At 37.6% G+C, this 24,463-nt stretch overlaps 1 protein-coding gene across 1 annotated transcript in view; it reads right to left on the reverse strand.

Moving 5' to 3' along the window:
* Positions 1-24,463, reverse strand: part of pik3ca (phosphatidylinositol-4,5-bisphosphate 3-kinase, catalytic subunit alpha) — a 103,328-nt gene that overhangs the window by 54,205 nt on the left and 24,660 nt on the right. Inside the window, exon 3 of the mRNA XM_028794583.2 lies at positions 3,416-3,625. Within this exon, the coding sequence (XP_028650416.1) occupies positions 3,416-3,625 (210 nt within the window). The remainder of the gene's footprint in view (positions 1-3,415; positions 3,626-24,463) is intronic.

Genomic DNA, 24,463 nt, shown 5'->3' on the forward strand with positions numbered 1-24,463 from the left:
ATTGAGGCAACTATTTTTACTGGCGGTGGCTCAGGGGAGAGAGTTTTTATTCCTCGCATCCCCATTATACCCTCTGATCTCCCATTTCAATTCAAACGCCTCCAATTTCCAGTAAGGCTCTGCTTCGCAATGACAACTAATAAGTCTCAGGGACAGACCCTACAAAAGGTTGACATTGATTTCAGGCAAGATTGCTTTTCACATGGCCAACTTTACGTTGCATGCTCAAGAGTAAGCTCAGCGCACAGTTTGGTCATATTACAACCGGAGGGGCAAACTGACAACGTGGTATACAAAGAGATCCTTAACAAATAATTATTGGTACATTTTCCCTCAGTTTATTATTTAAAATTTTAAAGCAGTACTTCGCTGCTGTGAAGCGAGGGTATTTTGCTAGTAAAAAATAAAACCAAGATAAATCCTGTAAGATTTTGCAAAATTTGCAAATTTGCAATCTATACAAAAAAGGTGAAAACAAATCAGAAACTGTTTAGTGAAAAAAGAAAAAAAAGTCATACAAAGACCTGGTTGCATTAGTGTACACACCTCTTAAAGTAATACTTAGTTGAAGCACCTTTTCATTTTATAAAGCACTGTCTTTTTGGGTAAGAGTCAACCAATTTCACACATCTGGACTTGGCAATTGTTGTCCATTCCTCTTTGCAGAAACTTTCCAGATTTCTGTGCACAGATCTCTTCAGGTCTTTTCAATTGGTTTACGATCTGGGCTCTGGCTTGGCCATTCCAGAACATTGATCCACCTTTAGTGAAGCCATTGCTTTGTTGATTTTATTATATGCTTTGGGCCATTGTCATGCTGAAAGGTGAAGTACCTCTTCATCTTTAGCTTCCAAGCAAATGCTTAAAGGTTTTGTGCCAAAATAGACTGATACTTGGAGCTATTCATGATTCCATCCACCCTGACTAAAGTCCCAGTTCCAGCTGAAGAAAAGCAGCCCGAAAACATAATGTTGCCACCTCCATGCCTCACTGAGGCTATTGTGTTCTTGTGATGATGTGCTGTGTTATTTTTGTACAGTTCTTTTTACAGTTCAGTTTTTGATGATTTTTGTACCAAATGTACCTTTTGGAATTATGGCCAAAAAGTTCAACCTTGGTCTAATCAGACCATAATACATTTTTTCATATGGATGTGGGAGACTGGGTATACCTTTTTGCAAATTTAGCCGGGCTTGGATGTTTTTCATTGTGAGAAAAGGCTTTAGTCTTTCAACCCTACCATACAACACAGACATATGAAGATACGACCGATTGTCATTACATGTAGGGAACAACCAGTACTTACCAGGAAATCTTGGAGCTTCTTTAAAGTTGCTGTAGGCCTCTTGGTTGCATCCCTGACCAGTTTTCTCCTTGGCTTCTCATCAATCATGAAGGAATATCTCAATCTTAGTAGAGTCACTGTTGAGCCATATTTTCTCCACTTGTTGATGACCATCTTCACTGTGCTCCATGGAGTGTTTAATGCTCGGATACTTTTTTGCACCCCTGTCCTGATTGATATCTTTCATTGATGAGATCCACTTCATGTTTTAAAAGCTCTTTGTGGACAATGGCTTTTGGAATATATTAAAAGCAAAACGATATCAGAATAATCCTACAGGAACAGCTAAACTTTATGTGAGCTCAGTCAGAGCCACTTTAATTGATGTCAGATGTATACTAACTAATACGCAGCCACATCCTTGCAGCAACCAGGTTTTTGTATGACTTTTCCTCCTTTTTTCACTAAACAGTTTCTGATTTGTTTTCACCTTTTTTGTAGTACTAGGGTGTTGTACCGTGTTAGCCATTATGAATGTAGAGAAACGCCAAGCAAAATGACACCTTTTATTGGCTCACTTAAAAGATTACAATATGCAAGCTTTCGAGGCAACTCAGGCCCCTTCTTCAGGCAAGAAGAAGGGGCCTGAGTTGCCTCGAAAGCTTGCATATTGTAATCTTTTAAGTGAGCCAATAAAAGGTGTCATTTTGCTTGGCTTTTCTCTACCTTTGTTGTATAGATTGCAATTTTGAAATTAAGGTGGAATAAGTACTGAGAGGATTTATCCTGGTTTCATTTTCTTATTACAAAAAATATTTGATTTTGGCAGGGGTGTGTAGACTTTTTATATCCACTGTACCTATAGTGGAAAGCCTCATTGGTATGGTGACAACTCGTAGAATTGTTACAGGACAGAAACACATCCTGACAACACCCAACAGAAACCGGAGAGTATATCTGCATGCTAGTGTTGGATAGCACTCTTGTCTGTTGTGCTATGTACTGTCCAACAAATGTTCACCCTTGTTAATACTTAGTCATTTGGTGGTCCTTTGATGGTCTGGAGATTACTGCAGTGAAAAGAATTCATATAACAATTCTACGAAACTCACTGTGAATGCTGTAAGCATTCACAAACAGCGGGGAGACTATAGTAGAGGACAGGCAGTAGAACAAGTGGGAGTAAAAGACATTACATAGAGGGCATCTTAGACATTCTGGATTAGGCGTGCCCTTGCCACTAAAAAGAGCATGTGGACAGCCCAAAAAACACCTTGGAGACCTGGCTATTAGAACACACAGGGTTCAGGAGTGCAGACACACCAGGATCACAAGAGGGTTCTTTGACTTGGTTACTGTATACCTTTACATAACTGCCCCTAAACCTGGTATGATTTTTACATTTTTCCCCTAAACTAACCCTGAGGTGTTAAGTACAGACCTTACTAGTGTACTAGTAAGTCTAGAATCACAAGGGGAGTTGGGTTACTAACCGAGAACCGGCCTGAAGTAAACAAGAAAAGGCAAGAGGCAAGTAGGAGATGTCTAATAGTATAAGGGGTGAGGAACTGGGGAAACCCACTCCATTTAATGGCCATGTTCTTCTTCTTCTTCTTTCGGCTGCTCTTGTTAGGGGTTGCCACAGCGGATCATCTTAAAAATCTGAAATAACAAGTCCCCTTAAAGTACCTGGACCTTTGCTTGTACTTTTTCCTTTAATAGTCTATGATCTTGTTTGGTTTTTCTTTTCCTCTTATTTTGATGAAAAAAAACACATTCTTCTGACTCGACTTTGTATCAGTTTTGTAGAGATAATAGAAGATGGTCCCCTCTTCTAACACATTTATACATACAACATTTGTAACCATTTGAGTGCCCAACTTAATGCTCTGGAAACACCACTTACAGTCACAAAAATCAATCACTCATTTTAATCACAAAACAAGGGATCGACTCCAGTTACAAAAACTGGTAATATCTATAGAAACTATAAAGATGATTTACTATGGATTTCAAAAAGTACGTTTATCAGATGACTTCCAACAGAATGGAAGAAGAATGAGGGTGTACAGTACAGATGAGAAATTAATACATAAAGCAACCACAGGGAGAAATTAAAATGACACTTACCTTTGTCAAGTTTACTGGAAATGTGCTTTGGAAGTTCAGGACAGGATTCAACATTTGGAGGATATACATATAATGCTCGACTATGAGGTCCATTTGCATCTCTGAGGTCCACTGCTTCCTTACAAACATTTAGTATATTTCTTCTGAAATCTTGTACTTCTGGATCTTTTACAAGATCAAACTCACAAACAGGCATACCAATAGCAAAGCCTATAAAGAAATAGTAATCAAAGAACAAAACACATATTTAGATCACTCTATCTGAGCATCTCTAAATTTTTTATCTTTTTTAATTGGTCTTTATGTATGGAAAAGTTGTAATATAAACAATGGACGTTTCCTAAATATTCTATACTTTTCATATTATGTAATTTTCTAAAAAGATAGCACATCTGAATGCTATGGTTTTCATGTACTTATTATTGTAATTTTTTTTCCCTAAAAGTGCCACTGAATTTCTCCCGACATCCTGTGCGATACTGTCATATTTTGCAAATCTGTTTTATGCATATCACTAACACGAACAGACTTTACATATTTTTGAATGGTTACCTTGAATCATCTGTGTGTGTGTGTGTGTGTGTGTATATATAAATATTATATTTAAAATGCAAAGTTGACTAACTCATTCACTCACTCACAATGAAAACACTATTCCCTGTTTAATTAAAAGAAGACGAACAGGCAGGAAGGTATATCTAGGTGAGTGAGCATCTGCTAAAAGAGAACATTTCAATTTATCAATGATTTAGGTGTAAAAATCAAGCATCAAGCAGTCTAAATATTACTTTATTATTTTGGATTGTACACATAATGTTAGCCATGAGGAGCAAATGACACAGATTATAAGAACTGTCACAATGGAAGTACCCAGGACTGAACAGTCCTTTATGGGATTCCTTCTAGCAGCAAAGACGAAAGAAGAAAATTTGCCTCCTCTTTCTCTGGACTGACTTGAGGAACTAAATACGATGATGACTGCAGAGGGCAATCCTATGACAATGATGTATACATAAAGGCAAAGGACAAAGATGTACTGGTCAGACTGCCGCAAAAAAGATCCCTGACCTTTCCTTTGTGTCATGTGCTGTCCACACCCTGAATATAGTGGTAGCAGATGCAGCCAGAAGCTCAAAAGATGAAACTGCCTTCTTTAGACACCTGGAAAAGCTTTATGGCTTCTTTTTAGCTGCACCTCAAAGGTGGACATTTTTGATGAAACATGTAAATATCACAATACATATTTGCATTGTCCTAGTTGGGCTCCCACAGCAAAACCTTACATTTTTATAGGGGGAAAAAAAATAAAGAAAAAGAAAAGTAACGTACGAAGGACATATACTGTAGGTAAGACCAGTGAGGGCTGCAAATAAAAAATGAAAGTTGCAAAGAAAACTGCAGCATTTAAGGAAAGGTCTCCGTAAGTGATGTAAAAGGCCCTGTACGCCATAGAGAAGAAAAAACGAGGACTGCTAATGTCTAAACAATTACAGTAAAAATTACAGAAAAGTCTGCAAAGAAAGACGTTTTCTTAGTTTGCACCTTTTCTCATTGACAAGAACAGTATATTATGTTTTTGTATTTCTAAAAAGGATACAGTTGTATTTTCAGTTTGAAAAATGAGGATAACCTTCTCACTATGGCGTTTTTTTTCCCCACCAGAATCTTCAAATGTTATCTATGATGGAGTATTTAAATTAATTGTGAATCATCAATAATTTATTTGTTACTGTTTTATCTAGCATTTCCAAATACTGTACCATAGATAGAAATTTTAAACTTATCATTGTTCTTGTCTGTCATACACAGCCACTTTAAGAAAATATCTGGGTGATTAACTAGGAAAACCAACCTAACATGTCTTAATGAATACCATACACTGCTGTTTACTGCTGTCACTACAAACTCTGTAGAATTGCTAGCAATGGTTTACAATGAAAGCTCTATTATGAAATTCTTAGAACACTAATTTTAAAATGAGACCATCATCTTTTTGTCGATCATCTGTATTGCCCTTTCACACATTAATGAAACTTTTCCATGTTCGGTTGTTACTTATAGCACCTATATAATGGATTTGTGTAACCCAAATTGGATATTGGATTTTTTAACAGACTAATCAACTGTGGAAAAGTAGGAAAAAACCTTGCCCAAGCACATGTTAAAAACTGGAGCTTTCAGGACTGCTACTGCAACCTCATACAGGTCTACTATTAGAATTACAGATGAAACAATGGCAACTGGGATGATAGACATTAATAAGGAGAATGCACACAGGAATAAGATGGCCGATTTCAAAAAGTTGTGACAAAATCATGAACTCACTGTACATTTTAGGAGGTACCAATGTGCCAATGGAAACTGTCAGCTGTTTCAGTATCTACAACTTATACATGTCATACAAAAAGAGTTGGTTGTGCAATATTAAGGAATATTGAGGAAAAACATATTCCCATTTGGAAGGATTTCAGGAAATGCACAATGATAGCCTTGGACTTTGGTGAAATCACTGCATGACAAACACTCAAAAGAAACCTGAATATCTGCAGCACCCCAAATGACTGACTGCTTATCTTTAATACCAGGTGAGAAAGACCACAAATAAGAATTATATTGTACTAAAGAATTACATACTGTGGCATGTAAATAAAACTGTTGTGGGTAATGTGCTCTTATTATCTAAAGTTTTCCAATATGCAACAAGCAGGAAAAAAAAAGTTAAAATTGAAAATGCGGCTGCCTAGATCAAGGTCTAAAAAGTACTTGCATCATAACTCTACACCAGCTTCCAGTTAATCTTGGAGATGATTTTAAAATCCTACTTTTTATGATGAATTGCATTGGTCACTTTTATGGATACCTTGGTAAACCAAGATAAAACACTATAACTGAATATACACTCATCATTTTAACATACAATTTTACTGTTAAAAGTTATTAAGAAAGGTGCTCATACTACTTTTTTTCTAATTGTGGAAATTACAATTAACCATAATTACGCTCATTTTATTTCTTAATTCTGTGTGTGTCCCATGGTGTCACTTGGCATCAAGGTTATTATAGTTCTGCCTTTTTATATTAGTTTTTAATTCTACATTATTTCTTACTTGGAAATTCAGTTCAGTTTTTCTTCATTGTGCTTATTTAGTTTTTATTTCACAAAGACATTTCTATTTTATTTTTATATCTATTAGTTTCAGTTTTAGTAGTAACGGTGTGGTTAAAGAGCTACTATGGATTTTAGTTTTGTGTCACAATGAGACAGAACTGTACATGTAACAGCTTTGGAGAGGAGTTTAATGTTAGTGAAAGGTTACTATATTTCATGGTTTACTATCTAGTTTGTTTTGTCTGTTATAATAATCAAAACCAGATACTGAATATGTACAATTTTATAATTCTAAAAATATTTTTCTATGCCATTTTGGGCCAGTTTGTGATGAAATTTAGGTGTGTTTAAATGTTTGAGAGTTTTTTTACTCTAAATGTCTACAGCACACAACATATCCTGCTCCAAGACAATGTGCTTACAATTAATGCCTTGTATATTGTATTCAAAAATATCCCATGCTGTTCTTTGTTACTTTCTACTAGCCGTATTGACCTCTGATTCCATCTCAGGCATATACAATTTATAGACAGAATTTTGCAACCTTCAGTCCTGAAAAGATAAAAAATAAATAAATAAATAAATAAAATCAGAAAATAGATTATATTGTGTTCTGACAGGTGTCATAATGAAAATCATGGGGGTTTAGGAAGAATATGGCTGTTAGGCTTGAATCAGTGTGCAGACCCCACCTAGTTGTACGGAGGGAAACAAACAAAATATATACTGTATATTTTCTAAACTTGTTTATCCAGAGCAGGATCGCAGGAAACCTGGAGCCTATCCCAGCAGCTCTGGATGCAAGGCGGGAAAAATCCCATGACAGGTTGCCAGTCTACTGCAATAATACTGTATATATGCAATATACACTACCTGGCCAAAAAAAAAGTCGCCAACAAAAAAAAAAAGGTCACACACTCTAATATTTCGTTGGACCGCCTTTAGCTTTGATTATGGCACGCATTCGCTGTGGCATTGTTTCGATAAGCTTCTGCAATGTCACAAGATTTAGTTCCATCCAGTGTTGCATTAATTTTTCACCAAGATCTTGCATTGATGATGGTAGAGTCTGACGACTGCACAAAGCCTTCTCCAGCACATCCCAAAGATTCTCAATGGGGTTAAGGTCTGGACTCTATGGTGACCAATCCATGTGTGAAAATGATGTCTCATGCTCCCTGAACCACTCTTTCACAATTTGAGCCAATCCTGGCATTGTCATCTTGGAATATGTCCATGCCATCAGGGAAGAAAAAATCTATTGATGGAATAACCTGGTCATTCAGTATATTCAGGTAGTCAGCTGACCTCATCCTTGGAGCACATACTGTTTCTGAACCTAGACCTGACCAACTGCAGCAACCCCAGATCATAGCACTGCCCCCACAGGCTTGTACAGTAGGCACTAGGCATGATGGGTGCATCACTTCATCTGCCTCTCTTCTTATCCTGATGCGCCCATCACTCTGGAACAGGGTAAATCTGGACTCATCAGACCCCATGACCTTCTTCCATTGCTCCAGAGTCCAATCTTTATCCTCCCTAGCAAACTGAAGCCTTTTTTTCCGGTTTGCCTCACTGATTAGTGGTTTTCTTACGGCTACGCAGCTGTTCAGTCCCAATCCCTTGAGTTCCCTTCGCATTGTGCGTGTGGAAATGCTCTTACTTTCACTATTAAACATAGACCTGAGTTCTACTGTTGTTTTTCTTCGATTTGATTTCACCAAACGTTTAAGTGATCGCCGATAATGATCATTCAGGATTTTTTTCCGGCCACATTTCTTCCTCTAAGACGATGGGTCCCCATTATCCTTCCAGTTTTTAATAATGCGTTGGACAGTTCTTAACCCAATTTTAGTAGTTTCTACAATCTCCTTAGATGTTTTCTCTGCTTGATGCATGCCAATGATTTGACCCTTCTCAAACAGACTAACATCTTTTCCACGACCACGAGATGTGTCTTTCGACATGGTTGTTTAAGAAATAAGAAGCAACTCATTGCACCAGTTGGGGTTAAATAATTTGTTGCCAGCTGAAAGATAATCGCCCATGCAGTAATTATCCAATAGGAGGCTCGTACCTATTTGCTTAGTTAAATCCAGGTGGCAACTTTTCTTTTGGCCAGGCAGTGTATATGACAAGGCTGATGGTAAGAACAAAAAGAGTATGATATGTCAACTATCTATTTTGAGAGAGAGAGACACAGATTGAAAAGAGGGAGACAAATATTTTAAAGCATAATTCTGTCACTGGATTATTTTCACAGTATCAATTATTTTGAGCTGTGTATGCAAAACTAAAAACCGATAAATACAGAAAAAAAAACACATTATTAAGTTTAGTTTTTCCACCAGTTGGCAGACTCCCTTCACCTACATACCTGTAGTTCAGTAGAGATATTGCCAACAAAGGAATTTTTAAAGCAAAAGTGGTTGGTCAGCAACTATATGCTGAACTAGTCAGTCTCTCGATCAGTGCCATTTTATTTTCAAAAAGGATTTCTCCTGCGCAAAGTGGCAAGTGAATTATCGTCAACAAAATTCAGACACCAGAGAAATAAACTGAAATATTATGTAATTTTTCTGTCTATAGTGTAATGGTTTGTTCAGCAGCACATTCTGACTTCAGGCGTTAATTGCAACTTGATATGCAAGAAGAGCAAAGAAATGCGGCAGCTCATCATAACGGACATCAGACTCATGCAGCCTGGAACTTAGCTTAGTGTGTGCAGCTATATTAATTAATTGTGTAAATAAGTGTAAATACTGTGTCTTGGACTCTGTCAGAATTACAGCTAACATGCCGTCATTTATGAACAGTCTGAAATTATGTAAGGGATTATCTGTATCTAATACTTCTTTTCTGAGCTCTGGAGATCCAGTGAATGGCAGCTTTTAAATTTCCCAAGCACTTTCAAAGCAAAATCATCACCTTGGTATGCTTCACTATCCCTTGGATGGGAATTTATCATGCTGTTGCTATCAGTTCCTGAAAAACTGCTACTATAATCACATAGTAAATCGCTTTCTTCATCACATGCTTTATGCACCCATAATTCAGCTTGCTCTGTCAATGCAAATGCTGTGTCAACACCCACCCTCCGTCACCAGCCACCGTTTACTGGATGCATATATGAGGGCAGCTCGTGGTGGATTGCTTTCTGTTTTAAAGTTAAAAGTTACATGGGTTAAAGACTAACGGCAGGAAAATTTATTCAAAAACCAAATATGAAATTCTTACTAATATATCTTGATTGATTGATTTCGGGACCACTGCAGCTCAGGTTAGCCCATGCGCAAGTCCAGCTGTTATGAAAACTAAAAAATATCTTTAGTGAATTTTTATTTCAGTTAGTCTTTTCAGTTTCTTTAACCTCCTTAGTGTTGCATTTTATTCCAAAAAAATAAGTAAAAAGCACTGCATTTTGTTTGGCATGAAAAATAACATTTTTATTAAATCGCAAAAATATATCAATGATACAAATAATAATAGTAATGATGAATAAAAATAACATGAAATGAACAACAACAAAAATAATAACAGTAATAACAATACTACTAATAACGCCAAAACAGTATATAATCTCAAAATGAGTCCTTTGTGTGGTAAATCTTAAAGCACGTGAAAGAGACAGGTATGAGTTGGATTCTGTTTTTTTGTGTTGGTGGTATATAATCAATAAAATGTCTACCAATGAGACACTCTGGATTGATCCGCAATGTGCTGGGATGACAGCATCTCTTTAACAGTAGTGTGGACGGTGGATGTGCAGCAATGATTTATTCTACAAGCTGGCATGTAAAGTTTGTATAAGATACAGTTTTGCCAGCTTTTTGATTGTATAATACAAATGCATTCCAAATGCACTGTTCCACCAGATGACAAAATATTTTTTTGTAATATTTCCTTTGTTGCCGCCGCATAATGGGATAGAAAGTCAATTCTTGATCCACACGATCTACATTGCCCATTGTGCTATAGTAGTTGACCATAGCACAAGTCTTATTTACCTGCACAGTGTGACAGACGACCAGGGACCTTGCCCCACCAGGACGCCTGATCAGGGAAGGACCGGGAGAGGGGCAATATCTCCCCTGGGTGCAAGAGGGCAGCTCCCCTGGATTCCCCAACCAGGGAGCGCCTGGAAGGTTCCTGGGCCCTGGAGGACAGCACTTCCGCCACACCAGGAAGTGCTGGCGGAAGACCATCACAGAACACCTGGAGCACATCCGGGGCGGGATAAAAGGGGCCGGATCACTCCATTCGGGGAGCCGGAGTTGGGAGGGAGAAGACGGAGCTTGCGAGAGAGGAGTGGAGGCGGGTGAAGAGTAGTGAAAAGGACTGGGTTTGTGGATTGTGCACGATATTGTGTGTAGTGTTGTGAATAAACGGTGTGTATTTTGGCCATCGTGAGCCTCAGTGTGTGTCTGTGTCCGGGCTATCTTTCACAACAGTAACTATAGCTACATTATGTACAGTACTAAGAAGACAAACATCTTTCTTGTCCTTCCATTTCAGCACAAGCACTTTACCCTTTTGTCAAGCTACTAGTGCACCTCTCTGTTGTTAAGCTCTGCCAAAGTCTTCAGGCATGCCACGATGGTTAGGATGCACTGTTTCATATGTGTCAGTCTTTCTTTGCAACAAGATGTCAAATAGCTCTGGCAAAGTATAAAAATTGTCCATGGTTACACAGTATCCTTGATCCAGCAGAACATCTATCAAAGTCAGTACCAATGACTTAGAAACACCGTACTGATTGTATTTCGGATCAAACATTGTCCCTTTCCGTGTGTACAGAACCAAATTCCGAATGTATCCCATTTTAGATTCATAAAGCTTGTAAAGCTTTATGCCAAATCTTGCTCTTTTTGACACGATGCACTGACAGTCTGCCCTTATAAACTATTGAGACATTCATCGATGCTGACATCACAATCTAGAATGTAAAACTTCGAATTTTTGATACAACAGCCTGGTATAACTCCCAAATTTTCTTCAGTTTTGGTGTTGGATGAGTATTCTCATCAAAGACTTCATTGTTGGTAAAGTGCACATATTTCATAATTAGTGAAAACCTGCACTCAGGCATAATTTATCCAAAGAACAGCAGCAATGACAGCACGGTTTTCGAAGCTCGAGTAATGCTCGGGTCTAACGCTGAGAAGGTTAATAGTTTTGCTTAGTTTTAGCTTTTCATTTCGGTTATGTTAAAATTTTATTTCAAATTTACGAAAATGTTTTTTTATTAATAGTTTCAGATGTGATTTTAGTTTTCTTTAACTATAAAATCCTTGCTTGGCATCACTTCATTTTTGATCAAATTACCCAACCTGAACCTGCAACAAGAGTTGAGAGTGGACTAGTGATATAAGCATTAGGTCGGGCCAATAATGTAATCTTTCATTGTTAATAATCAGCAATAACATAAATTACAAATAATTATAAGAGATACTCATAATCTATAATATTAATATATAATTACAAGAACCTTGCTTCTACATGTAGTTATGACTAGGGATGTTCTGATATTTTCAGCCCCATCTTTTCTAAGCATTACAGTAACTTAGTTGTAGTGCTCTGTTACACAAGGTATTATGGTAGTTGAGCCAGCGCAGTGTAAACAAAGAGCAGCGAGTGGAAGCTTGTTTTTTTTAAATCAGCAAACGAAAGACAACTGAAATATTAGCCTTTGTGTTAAAGAAAGTGGAGTAATAAACTGAGAAAAAGGAATCTGAGATGGTGTGAATTCATTAAAGTAGTTTTTCTTGCATTTCAATTTTGTCCTTTAAAATAACTAGGGGGCTCCACCCCCTGCTCGCTTCGCTCACCAACCCCTATGTTTGGTTAATCGGATATACAATTTTAAAAGATTTTTTTTCTTTGGAATTGTTTCAATTTCATTATTTCCACTTTTACTTTTAACCAAAAGTGAGGGCACTGAGCAACAGTGAGAAGAGAAGCTTACAAGAGAAAAACATTTTTGGATAAATGAACACAGGTGAAGCCTTTCTCCTACCTTAGAAATCGACTCTTAATTTAATTTCTCTAGAAATAAAAGGAAAAGCTTTCTGGAAATGAGTTTTAAAAGTTATTGGTGACAGGTGTGCAAAGTATTAAATTGAAGAAAAAGATGATAAACAGGTTAAGAAATTGCAAACATTTTACAGATGTGTTTTTACACATCATATCCACAATCAGCCTTTTCACAATGGTGAATGGTTGGCATGTATCTTCATTAGTAAAGCAGACAGCCATTTGTGTTTATATATATATATATATATATATATATATATATATATATATATATATATATATATAAAACACCCTTTCATAATGCATTTCCTCACCTAATCACTACAGTGGCATTTATGTCATGAATATCTCTGAGAGGCTGGTTCTGGAGTAGGAGTCCTTTGTGGATGACCACTTAGACCTACTACAGTTTGCTTATCACACAAAGACTGGACTAGAGGATGCAATTATGTATGTGCTGCACAAGGCTTAGTCTCACCTGGACAAAGCTGACAGCACTGTGAGGATTATGTTTATTAATTTGTCCAGTGCCTTCAATACCATCCAGCCATGTCTTTTAACGGATAAGCTCAGATACATTACTGTGCAAAAGTTTTAGGCAGGTGTGAAAAAATGCTGTAAACAAAGAATGCTTTCAAAAATGGAAGTGTTAATCATTTATTTTCATCAATCAACAAAATGCAGTGAATGAACAAAAGAGAAATCTAAATCAAATCAATATTTGGTGTGACCACCCTTTGCCTTCAAAACAGCATCAATTCTTCTAGGCACACTTGCACACAGTTTTTGAAGGAACTTGGCTGGTAGGTTGTTCCAAACATCTTGGAGAACTAACCACAGATCTTCTGTGGATGTAGGCTTCCTCGCATCCTTCTGTCTCTTCATGTAATCCCAGACACACTCGATGATGTTGAGATCAGGGCTCTGTGGGGGCCATACCATCACTTCCAGGATTTCTTGTTCTTCTTTAAGCTGAAGATAGTTCTTAATTACTTTGGCTGTACGTTTGGGGTCGTTGTCCTGCTGCAGAATAAATTTGGGGCCAATCATACGCCTCCCTGATGGTATTGCATGATGGATAAGTATCTGCCTGTATTTCTCAGCGTTGAGAACACCATTAATCCTGACCAAATCTTCAACTCCATTTGCAGAAATGCAGCCCCAAACGTTAACGGAACCTCCACCATGCTTCACTGTAGCTTGCAGACACTCATTGTACTGCTCTCCAGCCCTTCGACGAACAAACTGCCTTCTGTTACAGCCAAATATTTCAAATTTTGACTCATCAGTCCAGAGCACCTGCTGCCATTTTTCTGCACCCCAGTTCCTATGTTTTCGTGCATACTTGAGTCGCTTGGCCTTGTTTCCACGTCGGAGGTATAGCTTTTTGGCTGCAACTCTTCCATGAAGACCACTTCTGGCCAGACTTCTCTGGACAGTAGATGGGTGTACCTGGGTCCCACTGGTTTCTGCCAGTTCTGAGCTGTTGGCACTGCTGAACATCTTTTGATTTCAAAGGGAAATAAGCTTGATGTGTCTTTCATTTGCTGCACTAAGTTTCCTTGGCCGACCACTGCGTCTACGATCCTGAACGTTGCCCGTTTCTTTCTGCTTCTTCAAAAGAGCTTAAACAGCACATCTTGAAACCCCAGTCTGCTTTGAAATCTTTGTCTGGGAGAGACCTTGCTGATGCAGTATAACTACCTTGTGTCTTGTTGCTGTGCTCAATCTTGCCATGACATGAAACTGTCTTCCACAACCTCACCTTGATAGCAGAGTTTGGCTGTTCCTCACCCAGTTTTAAGCCTCCTACACAGCTGTTTCTGTTTCAGTTAATGACTGTGTTTCAACCTACGTGTGACATTAATGATCATTAGCACCTGTTTGGTATAATTGGTTGATCATACACCTGACTATAATCCTACAAAATCCATGACTTTGTGCAAGTGTACCTATAAGAATTGATGCTGGTTTGAAGGCAAAAGGTAGTAACACCAAATATTGATTTGATTTACATTTTTCTTTTGTTCGCTCACTTTGCATTTTGTAAATTGATAACAATAAGCAATCATTATTTATATTTCTGAAAGCATTCTTAGTTTACAGCATTTTTTCACACCTGCCTAAAACGTTTGCACAGTACTGTATATGTAGGTGGATGAGCCTATAGTGTCCTAGATAATGGACTATCTGTTGGGCAGACTGCAGTTTGTGAGGCTCGAGGACTGGGTTTCTGATACAGATGTGAGCAACATTGGAGCACCACAAGGAACACTCCTCTATTCACTCTGTACACCTGCGAGTATAAAATATGATACTAGTTCACGTCACTTGAATAAATTCTCAGATGATTCTACATTTATGGGGTGTATTGAAAGAGGATGAATACTTATGGTTAATTGTACTTCCCACAATTAGATAAAAACAAAAATAAAAACAACTAGCTGATGCCCGCCGTAGCATATGGCGGTGAAAGAATTGGAATGGAAAACTGTGAGAAAGCAATTCAGAAATCAAGAAGAAATAAATACTTCTTGAAAGACGCAGTGTGCATGTAGAATTTCCGGCCAAGCAGGATTACATGTGAAAGTGATAAATAAATCAGGCTTTCCGAATTTATGTACTATGGCCATGGCATCCTGATAGTTTTGTTGCATGTATGGACTTCCTGGAAATGTGGACGGTAATATGGTCATTTTGCCTACACGTACGTTGTTATTTTCAGCATTTGCTTGCAGTGCGTCTAATAGTTCCATGCACAAATCTTGTTTATGTAACCCTAGATAGTTGAGATGCACGCCCTCTGTTTTAACATACGCATTTACGACGTACTGTTGGAATGGTTTCCCGCTGTAGTGCAAAATACTAAATATATTCCTCCTTACTAATCTGTACGCGTAAAAATTGGCATTGAGTAAGCCTTATTCGCTTGGCGGTTCTTTTATCGGGAACATGTTGTAAATCTTTGTGCCAGCCAATGTCTCTGTAAGGGAATAAAAGTGGGTAAACCATAGGATCGCAATTCATATTGAGTGTGGAAATCTGTTTACAGGAGTTGCCTATGGGATAGATGCAAATGTCCCTTTTGGCAGGCATTTCACCATCTTCTCCGACGAAAATCGATGCAACATTGGTGTGACATGTCGGGGCATTGTATCGTCATAAATCCTGCCTAGGGTTTTCCTTGAAAACCATTCGTACAGATGCTGTTGGATTGGACTGAGCGATTTCATGCATGTGTTTGTATGATTTAGCGAAGCGGTTGATGGTTCTGAGCATGGAATCTAGCTTGAGAAGTACATTTTTGCTACATGCAGAGTTTGCTTTATTTTATAAGTGTACTTCAGTAGCTTGCGCTGTGTCAAAAACATACAACTGTCCATATCCTGGAGAGGTAGAAGTCTTAGCTTATAGTGGAGAGATTTGGTGATAAATTTGCCTGTGTATTTTAAAATAGTATGGTCCATGGCCAGGAGGTTGAGTTGAGTTATCTGTGCACCCTTGGAAGCAAACACTAGAGAAGAGTTGTATTCTCGAATGTGTTCATGATAATTTTTAGCTTCTGATGTTTGCTGTGTAAGAAGCGGTTGTAAAGACACAGGTGGCTCCCGCAAAGGTGGTAAAGCCACTTTACCATTGTGGCAGCACCTTGAGTACTTGTTGGATGTATTATGCTCAGCAGGCCAGTATAGTGCATGACATGGAAGAGGACGAATAGGAATCGAGAAATGCCGTGTCGGCTGCATGTGGGCGGGACCGGTTTTGAAGTGGAAGCAGGACGAACCAGAAGAGAAATATATACAAGAGATATTTAGATCGGCGGCCGATAGATTGGAGCATCTAAAATATATCTGAATAAACATCACAAAAAAGCTACCATCACACTAGGGCTATCAAGTTAATTAAAAACTAAAGTTTGTATATTCCAAATAAAAATAAGCAAATATTTGAAAATATTCGAACTTAGGTTAACAATTCTGAGTGTGTTACATGTACATTATGTGCCTTTTTTATAATTTAATATCACGGTAACCTCTGGAGGGATGGCCAAAGCAAGAACAAACACTAAACAAAAAAAAAATCCTAGAGGTACTTGGGCAACTATTATTTAAGTATTAGTGTCATTAAAATCAATAGCAGCTGCACAACTTTCTTATTTTCAGTCTAGTACTGATGACTGGATGCAAAAGTCTTAAAGTGCTCAGCCTATTTTGGTGTTGAAGCACTGCTACTTATCTCTCACTCCTTGTCACTCAACCTTTCTCACGGAGGTACCCTGCGACCTCACAAAAAATACTTCCCCTAGGCTTAGCCCCAACCATGCTTTGCATTCCTCACAGCTGTCCATGCAGCAACAAAAACATGTCACAAGTCTGCGGCGTTGGACAACAGCTGAGTGCAAGAAATTTGACCCATGCAATATTGTCATAAGTACTTCATGCTTTACAGAGGCAGAGAGAGCTTTATATAAAAAAAATAAATAAATAATAATAATAATAAAATAGCAAAGTGTGGCAGCAGCTTGTATGGCTTGAAATAATTTAAGCTCCTTTTTGCGGTTGCTTTTATGGCTCACTGACCAGGAAGAATACAGGTCATTTAGTAAGACTGCAAGCGGGTGAGAAAAGCAAGCAATGTGAAAAAGCAGGCAAGATGCATGCAGGTCATAGTCAGACTTGTAGTTATTCTGGAGATGTCCAATTGGCAATGGCAAGACAGTATGAATATTGCACAATTCATAACAAAGAAGCCAGTGGACTGACCCTGGAAAGTGGGATGGTCACAGTATAAAGTCAAGGTTCGCACAAACTGTCTACTTTTTTTCTCCTTTATAGATGTAGCAATACGTTAATAAAGGTGACCTCATTGTTTAAAACGTTATACAGTATGTTAAACCAGCAGCCATATGAAATGAAGACTGACTACAGGACATGTTTTTTGGTGGAAACTAATGAGGCTCTTTATTGGCTAACTAAAAAGATTACAATATGCAAGATTTCTTGCCTGAAGAAGGGGCCTGAGTTGCCTCAAAAACTTGCATATTGTACAGTAATCCCTCGCTACTTCGCGGTTCACTTTTCGCGGATTCACGACTTCGCGGATTTTATATGTAAGCATATCTAAATATATAACGCAGATTTTTCGCTGCTTCGCGGGTTTCTGCGGACAATGGGTCTTTTTACTTCTGGTACTTGCTTCCTCAGTTGGTTTGCCCAGTTGATTTCATACAAGAGATGCTATTGGCGGATGGCTGAGAAGCTACCCAATCAGAGCACGCAGTTAAGTTCCTGTGTGCTGCTGATTGGCTCAGCAACGGAGTGCTGCATTAACCAGGAAGTCTCATCTCACTCATTCAGCATTAACGTGCTCCTGCTTCAGGGGCCGTGTCCAAGCTCCAACAGAAGATGCAAATAATTGCAGAAAAGGTAAACGTTTTGGATATGTTGAAGGAAGGGAACAGCTACACCACTGCAGTGTCCTTTAACCAGGGCGCAAAACGAGTTGCAAGTGGACGTGATAAGGCAGTAGTCTGGATGGAATCTGCTTTAGGAATCTTTGCAACAAGGTCGACGACGTCATGACCGCCTACAAGCTGCTACGTGTACTTCGCTATACAGTAAGTGTAAACTTATCTACCGATTTCATATTTCTTAGCAGTTGTCCCCGTTATTAATAGAGTAAAGGGTGGGTTGTAAACAATACAGGGAGGGTTTAAAAACGTCCAAATACATGTTTAATAATTAAATAAATATGGTGTCCCTACTTCGCGGAAATTCAGTTATCGCGGTCGGCCTTGGAACCTATCTCCCACGATAAGTGAGGGATTACTGTAATCTTTTTAGTTAGCCAATAAAAGGTGTCATTTTGCTTGACTTTTCACTAAATTCATAATGGCTAACATGGTACAACACCCTAGTACTACAGATATGCTTTGAAATAATTAACTACATTTAACTCTTAAATAATTAACTCATAAATATTAAGCATAAAGATTATGACAGTGAAAACTGAATATACGTAATGCAAAGTTGACTGTCTCACTCACTCAACAACAAAAACACTAACACCGGTTTAGTTAAAAAAGCTGAAACTTGTCAGGACTGTACACCCGAGTAGGTAGGTATCCATTAGAAAGGACATTTCAATATATTAATATTTACCAGTAACCCCACATGTAACAGAATAACTAGAATACCCCAAAATCTAAAAAAATGTCTTGGTGAATTTGATTGATATTTGGTGACATTATAGAAAAAAAGAATTAGTCGACATGTTTTTTCCTCTTAGTATTTGTCAGTAATAAATCTATAACAAGAGGGGTATTCTTAAAAAGCACACTCTTTTTTTAATTTTAGCTGTAATCACAAGGAGAAATAGGGCAGAGGGAATGACACGGTTAGCAAATGGCCTTCTTGGGTACAAGAAGTACTCTCTATTCTATGGGCCTCTTCTTATTCCTTACAATGCGGTATAAAATACATTCAAATTCAAGCCATATCGGACTGTTCAGAGTGCATATATACCTAAACTTCAAAAAACAGGGGGATATGGGACGGCTTGATGTTAAAATACAACTAATATTTCAAAGAACTGGGGTGTACCCTTCTAGGTCACACCATGATGTGCTGCTATGCTCCAGTTCACAAAGCACAATCAGAGAAGAGCTGGTACAGCCCACCAGCCCTATGTACAAAACAAGAAGAAAGCAACAGCATGCTCTGGTCAATTTAAATGCTTGCACAGCTCACTAAAAGGGTCCCCCCACAGACAGAACATAGAGGAGGTGGTCACTGTACATGGTATTACTTATTCTCACTTTATCTGTACAATCCTAAAAATGAGTTAATTCCCTTCGGACACGTAAATATGTAGACTGTAAAAGTCAATGCTGTACATAGTAAGTTAAAGGAAAACAATGATTCAGTATATATTGCCTTTGTTCTAAACCCAGATTACAAGTGTTCCATTCAAACCTGACTGAAGCTGCCACTTTTACAGGATCTGCTACAGGGCAAAATAATATTTATACCCAAAATTTCTCTTACTTGTTTGAATTCAAAAGAATACAGTTTGTGGTAAATTTTGTTTTGCAATGACCATCCACAAAAGCCAAGTCACCAGAAAAATCAAGAATGCATTTACTGCAGGTAGATCTACTCATTTTACTCAAGTGCAAATGTTTGTAGCAAATGTATGAAGAGTGGATTGCATGGTGGAGTGTGCATGCACTTTCCGTGTCTACGTGGGCTTTCTACATGCACCAGTTTTCTTCCACAGTCCAAAGACATGCAAATTAGATGGATTGGTGATGCTAAATTGGCAGTGATGTGTGCTTGTGTATTTACTATCAACAGTCTTACATATTACTCTTGATACATCTGGTTAATGGGCTGTGGAATTCGAGTATTTGAATTAAAAATAAGTATATATTTGAATATTTTCAAATTTAGATTAACTATTCTGGGCGTTACACATGTACATTTGTGCATGCTTTTTTATATAGAAGAAGCAAGAACACACACCAGGAGGGGAGGGGAAAAAAGAAAAAAAATCCTAGCAGTACTAGGGCAACTTATTTAAATACACCATCATGATAAGTTAGCAATGCAGGGACATCAGCCAAGTGCTACAAGACCCATGCAACACTCTCATAAGCACTTAAAGTAAAAAAATATTAACAAAAATGTAGCAATGTAACAATGTTTTAAGCTCCTTCTCACATCTACTTTTATGTCTCGCTGTTCAGATCACAGGAGTACAGGTAAGTTAATAAAAACGTGACAGAGTGAGAACAGCAAGCAAAGTAAAAGAGCAGGTTGAAGGCAGACTTGTTTGATTATTTTGGATGTGTCCAATGGGCAGTGGCCAGGTATGGTACACAGCAATCAAAACAAAAAGCATTTTGGCACCTGTGAACTGACCCGGAAAATTGGCTCTAAGTATCGAGTAAGGGCCAGTATAATATGTTAACTTCTTTTCACTTTTACAGATGCAGCAATATTTTGATACAGGTAGTCTGAATATGTTTATTTACACCTCATTGTTTTAGGTGCTGTGTCAAACTGGTAGCCATGTAAGATAGAGACTAACTGTAAGACCCAGCATGTTGGCTCTTTAAATCATAATAAAAGGACAATCAGTATTATGAGTTATTTTCCATTTTCTGACATGGTATTTGTATTAAACATTAATTATTTAACCTGTGATCCTCAACTAATGGGACAGAATCGGATGCAAAATACTTTCAGGGCACCTTAAGAGCATTTAGAAAAACAGCTTAAAGTATGCTTGTGGGACTGAAGAAAAAAAATGTTTTGAAGGGGTCTAGCTGCAAGTTTTACTCAAAGATAACAAGGTTACCATTCAAAAAAAAAATACTGAATGACTGATAGTTGAAGTGATGGGCAAAAACAGGTCTGCAAAATACTGTATCTTTGCACAACGTGTCTGGAGTAACTCAATACCAAAATTAAAGTACGTTACACAATCATACTTTCAAAATTGAATGTCAGCTTTTGCCTTCCGAGTAAGATCCTTTTAAAATAAATTCAGTCTATATTCAAATAGCAACATTCAATCTGACAGCCCTACACTATAACTAAGACCCAATTTCCCAGGAAAAGCTAAGTAACACAGCAAGTAAAGGAATAGCATTAAAAATTATATTTCTTTGCATAAGTAATACATGTTAAGGATTATTAAACATAAAATTAAACTGTCTTTGTCAAAAGAAGTATTACATCATCTCAGCAGGGAAAGTGCTGGGTAGGGGTGGGCGGTATGACCAAAATTCTATATCACGGTATTTTTCTAAATTATCTCGGTTTCACGGTATTCGACTGTATTTTTTTCTCCATGCATGACTGGATGTTAACCACATTTTCCACTGCAATTACTGCAGTAGACTGGCTAAAAATAACCTATTCCACTGTCATGAACATTGTATATTGTATAAAAAAAAACATTTTAATGTGCACACAAGTATTAATACAGGTTTGCATGGCCCCATAAAGTGATAGTTTTCAAGGGGGTGGCACTAATGCAGAGAAGGAATCACATTGCATGACAGATGCAGTCAAAACATAGAACCTTTTTATTGAACAAATTTTGTAAAAATATAAACTATAACTTTGAAAACAAATTTTCAACTATCTAAAGAGGCATTTAGACTTAGTAAAATATTCAGAGGTGCTTGTCAAAAGTTATATTGCACTGAACATGTCTTAGAAAAGGAATAAATAGTAAATATTTTTTGTAAACCAACTACACTTTCTGTTAATGTTAACCATCTCTGTCCACTGACACGTTAAAGTGACTTTTTAAACAGCTTTACCATCATTAAACTGAATAATATTTAAACTAATAAATAACAACAATAAAATAAATAATAGTATTATTACTTATAGTTGCACTATTACTTCAAGCCCAGGTGTTCACCAAATTAAAATAAAAACAAGTGCAAATTGGTGATGACATCTTTATCAACTGAACCATCATTTAGGCAAACTGCATTAATATGGACCTTGCTTCAAGCTAAGCTATATACTGAATATAAATAAAAAAACTGCAACTTGCATTTATAATGCTATTTGTGGTATACCCCTACGGAATCATATTAGGGCCACGGTGAAAAAAAAAAAATACAGACACAAGGCAGAGAAAAAAACAAACTATACGGCATTTCCACTTTAATTTTGACGCTTATATCGAGATTAAAGTTGACATTTGCACTTTATTCTCATAGTTTATTTTATAATTAAAGTAGAATGTCGTAAACTAAACTTCATCCTAAAATCAATGTTTAATTTACTAGATTTTCTCAAACCCCGTCATAAGTTAATGCAGCACATTAAATGCTTTGTGTTAAGTGTTCCCCGACCCAGTTGTTAATCACTACGCTTCTTAAACTGACTTCCTCCACGCTAAGAGGAGGCGCCAGCAGCAATCACAGCACAGAATTCATTCACTTCATGATATTCCTGTTCTCTGAAAATTTAGAATGCTAAGATAAATACCTGATATCATTTTCATGATGAAATGCATTAAAGCAGGTATTAAACATGCACGGTAGTGAGGTGGTAGTGCTGCTGCCTCGCAGTAAGGGGTCCCCAGGTGTATGTTTAGTGTAGAGAACTTTATGGCAGGTGTGATGAGGCTCCAAAAAACTGGATGTATGAATGGGTATCGCAAAGTTTTAACTTAAATATTGTGTAAATGTTGGGTTTGTGATCTGGTGATCGGAGACACGAACACAGAATTCAATGGATGTTCTTCTGAGCGGGCTTTCTTTATTGCACGTGCTGTTTGTCTGACGTACCAAAACCCCAGTTCCTATCCTTCCTTTTTCTTTCTCGACATAACCAATCACCACATGATAAACGTCTTTGTGAAATTAAAACTAGTTATAAACTTAGCCCACGGAGTGTTCAGAACTTTAAAAATATCTTTGTTATACATGTTTAATTATGCCATCCATTCAGGGTTGCGCCCATCCCAGCAGGCATTGTGTGTGAGGCAGGAGCAAATCCTGAACGAGTCGCCAGCACATTGCAGGGTGAATGCGAGCAAAACATACACTAGCAGGGTCAATATAGCATAACAAAACCCCACATCCTACATGACTTTGAAAGGAAACTGAAGCGTGCCAAGTAAACCCACCAGAAAAATATGCAAATTCAAGGCAGGGAACACCAGAGACACCCTTGCTTGCGAGGCAGCAGTGCAACCTCCACGCCACCGTGCCCCCACATGATTAATACATGCTTTAATGCATTTCATCATGAAAATTATACCAAGTAATTATCTTAGCATTCTAAATGTTCAGAGAGCAGGAATATCATTAAGTGAATGTATTCTGTGCGGTGATTGCAGCGGGCGCCTCCTCAGTACAAGAGGAAGTCAGTTTAAGTAGCACGTACCGATTTAACATGGCTTGGAGAACACTTAACACAACGCATTTAATGTGCTATATAACTTATGACGGGGTTTGAGACAATCTAGTAAATTAAATATTCATTTTACGATGAAGTTTAGTTTACGATGTTCTACTTTAATGACAAATTACGAGAATAAAGTCAACATGTCGACTTTATTCTCGTCATAAGCGTCAAGATTAAAGTGGAAATGTCGAGAATAAAGTCAACATGTTGTCACATTATTACACAGTACCCAGGTACATTACACTGTATTGAAAAAAATTAAAACAAGTACAACTTGGCTTGCAGTATTATCCAGTAGTATAGAAACAGTATTTACACATTTGAACATAATGGTCCACATCCGACCTTTTAAAATATCTCCAGGCAACGGCTGTGACTCCTTTTTTTCGGCAAAAGTTCTTCTGTGTCATCATGTTCAACTTTATCGTCAGCTACAACTTCAGTTTCACAATGTTTTTTGTCCATTTTCACTGCGCAATACCTACACTACCACTACCTATTTAGCGGTGTAGCAGTGAAAAAGAGTCCCCGCGCAACACCTGTGATTAGTGGTGTAGCAGTGAAAAAGGTCCCCACTTGAACAGTTTCCCACTGCACCACGTTCCGAACGTCATTTAGGCAATTTAAACCGGTGTTGTGGTATAAGCAACATCCATATCATAACAAAAATAAAAAACGGTTTTCGGTATGAACCGGTATACTGCTGGGTGGGCTAAATGTTCAGTAAGAAGTAGTTGTTTCTGAACACTCTAGAGCAAGAATTCTAGATATAAACCCAATGAGTTTTGAAAAGATTTAAAGAAAATTTTGAAGATAGAAAGGATGGTCTAAATCTGTAGCATTTTTACTGTATCACTGTAAGAATTTAATTTTCTTAATTTTCCTTATTTATATTTTGCATTTCATCTTTTATCTTTGTATTTTATTTTTTGGTAACTTTAATAAATAAGAAACTCTTAAAAT

The sequence above is a fragment of the Erpetoichthys calabaricus genome, chromosome 2 (assembly GCF_900747795.2).
Source record: "Erpetoichthys calabaricus chromosome 2, fErpCal1.3, whole genome shotgun sequence".
NCBI classification, from domain to species: domain Eukaryota; kingdom Metazoa; phylum Chordata; class Cladistia; order Polypteriformes; family Polypteridae; genus Erpetoichthys; species Erpetoichthys calabaricus.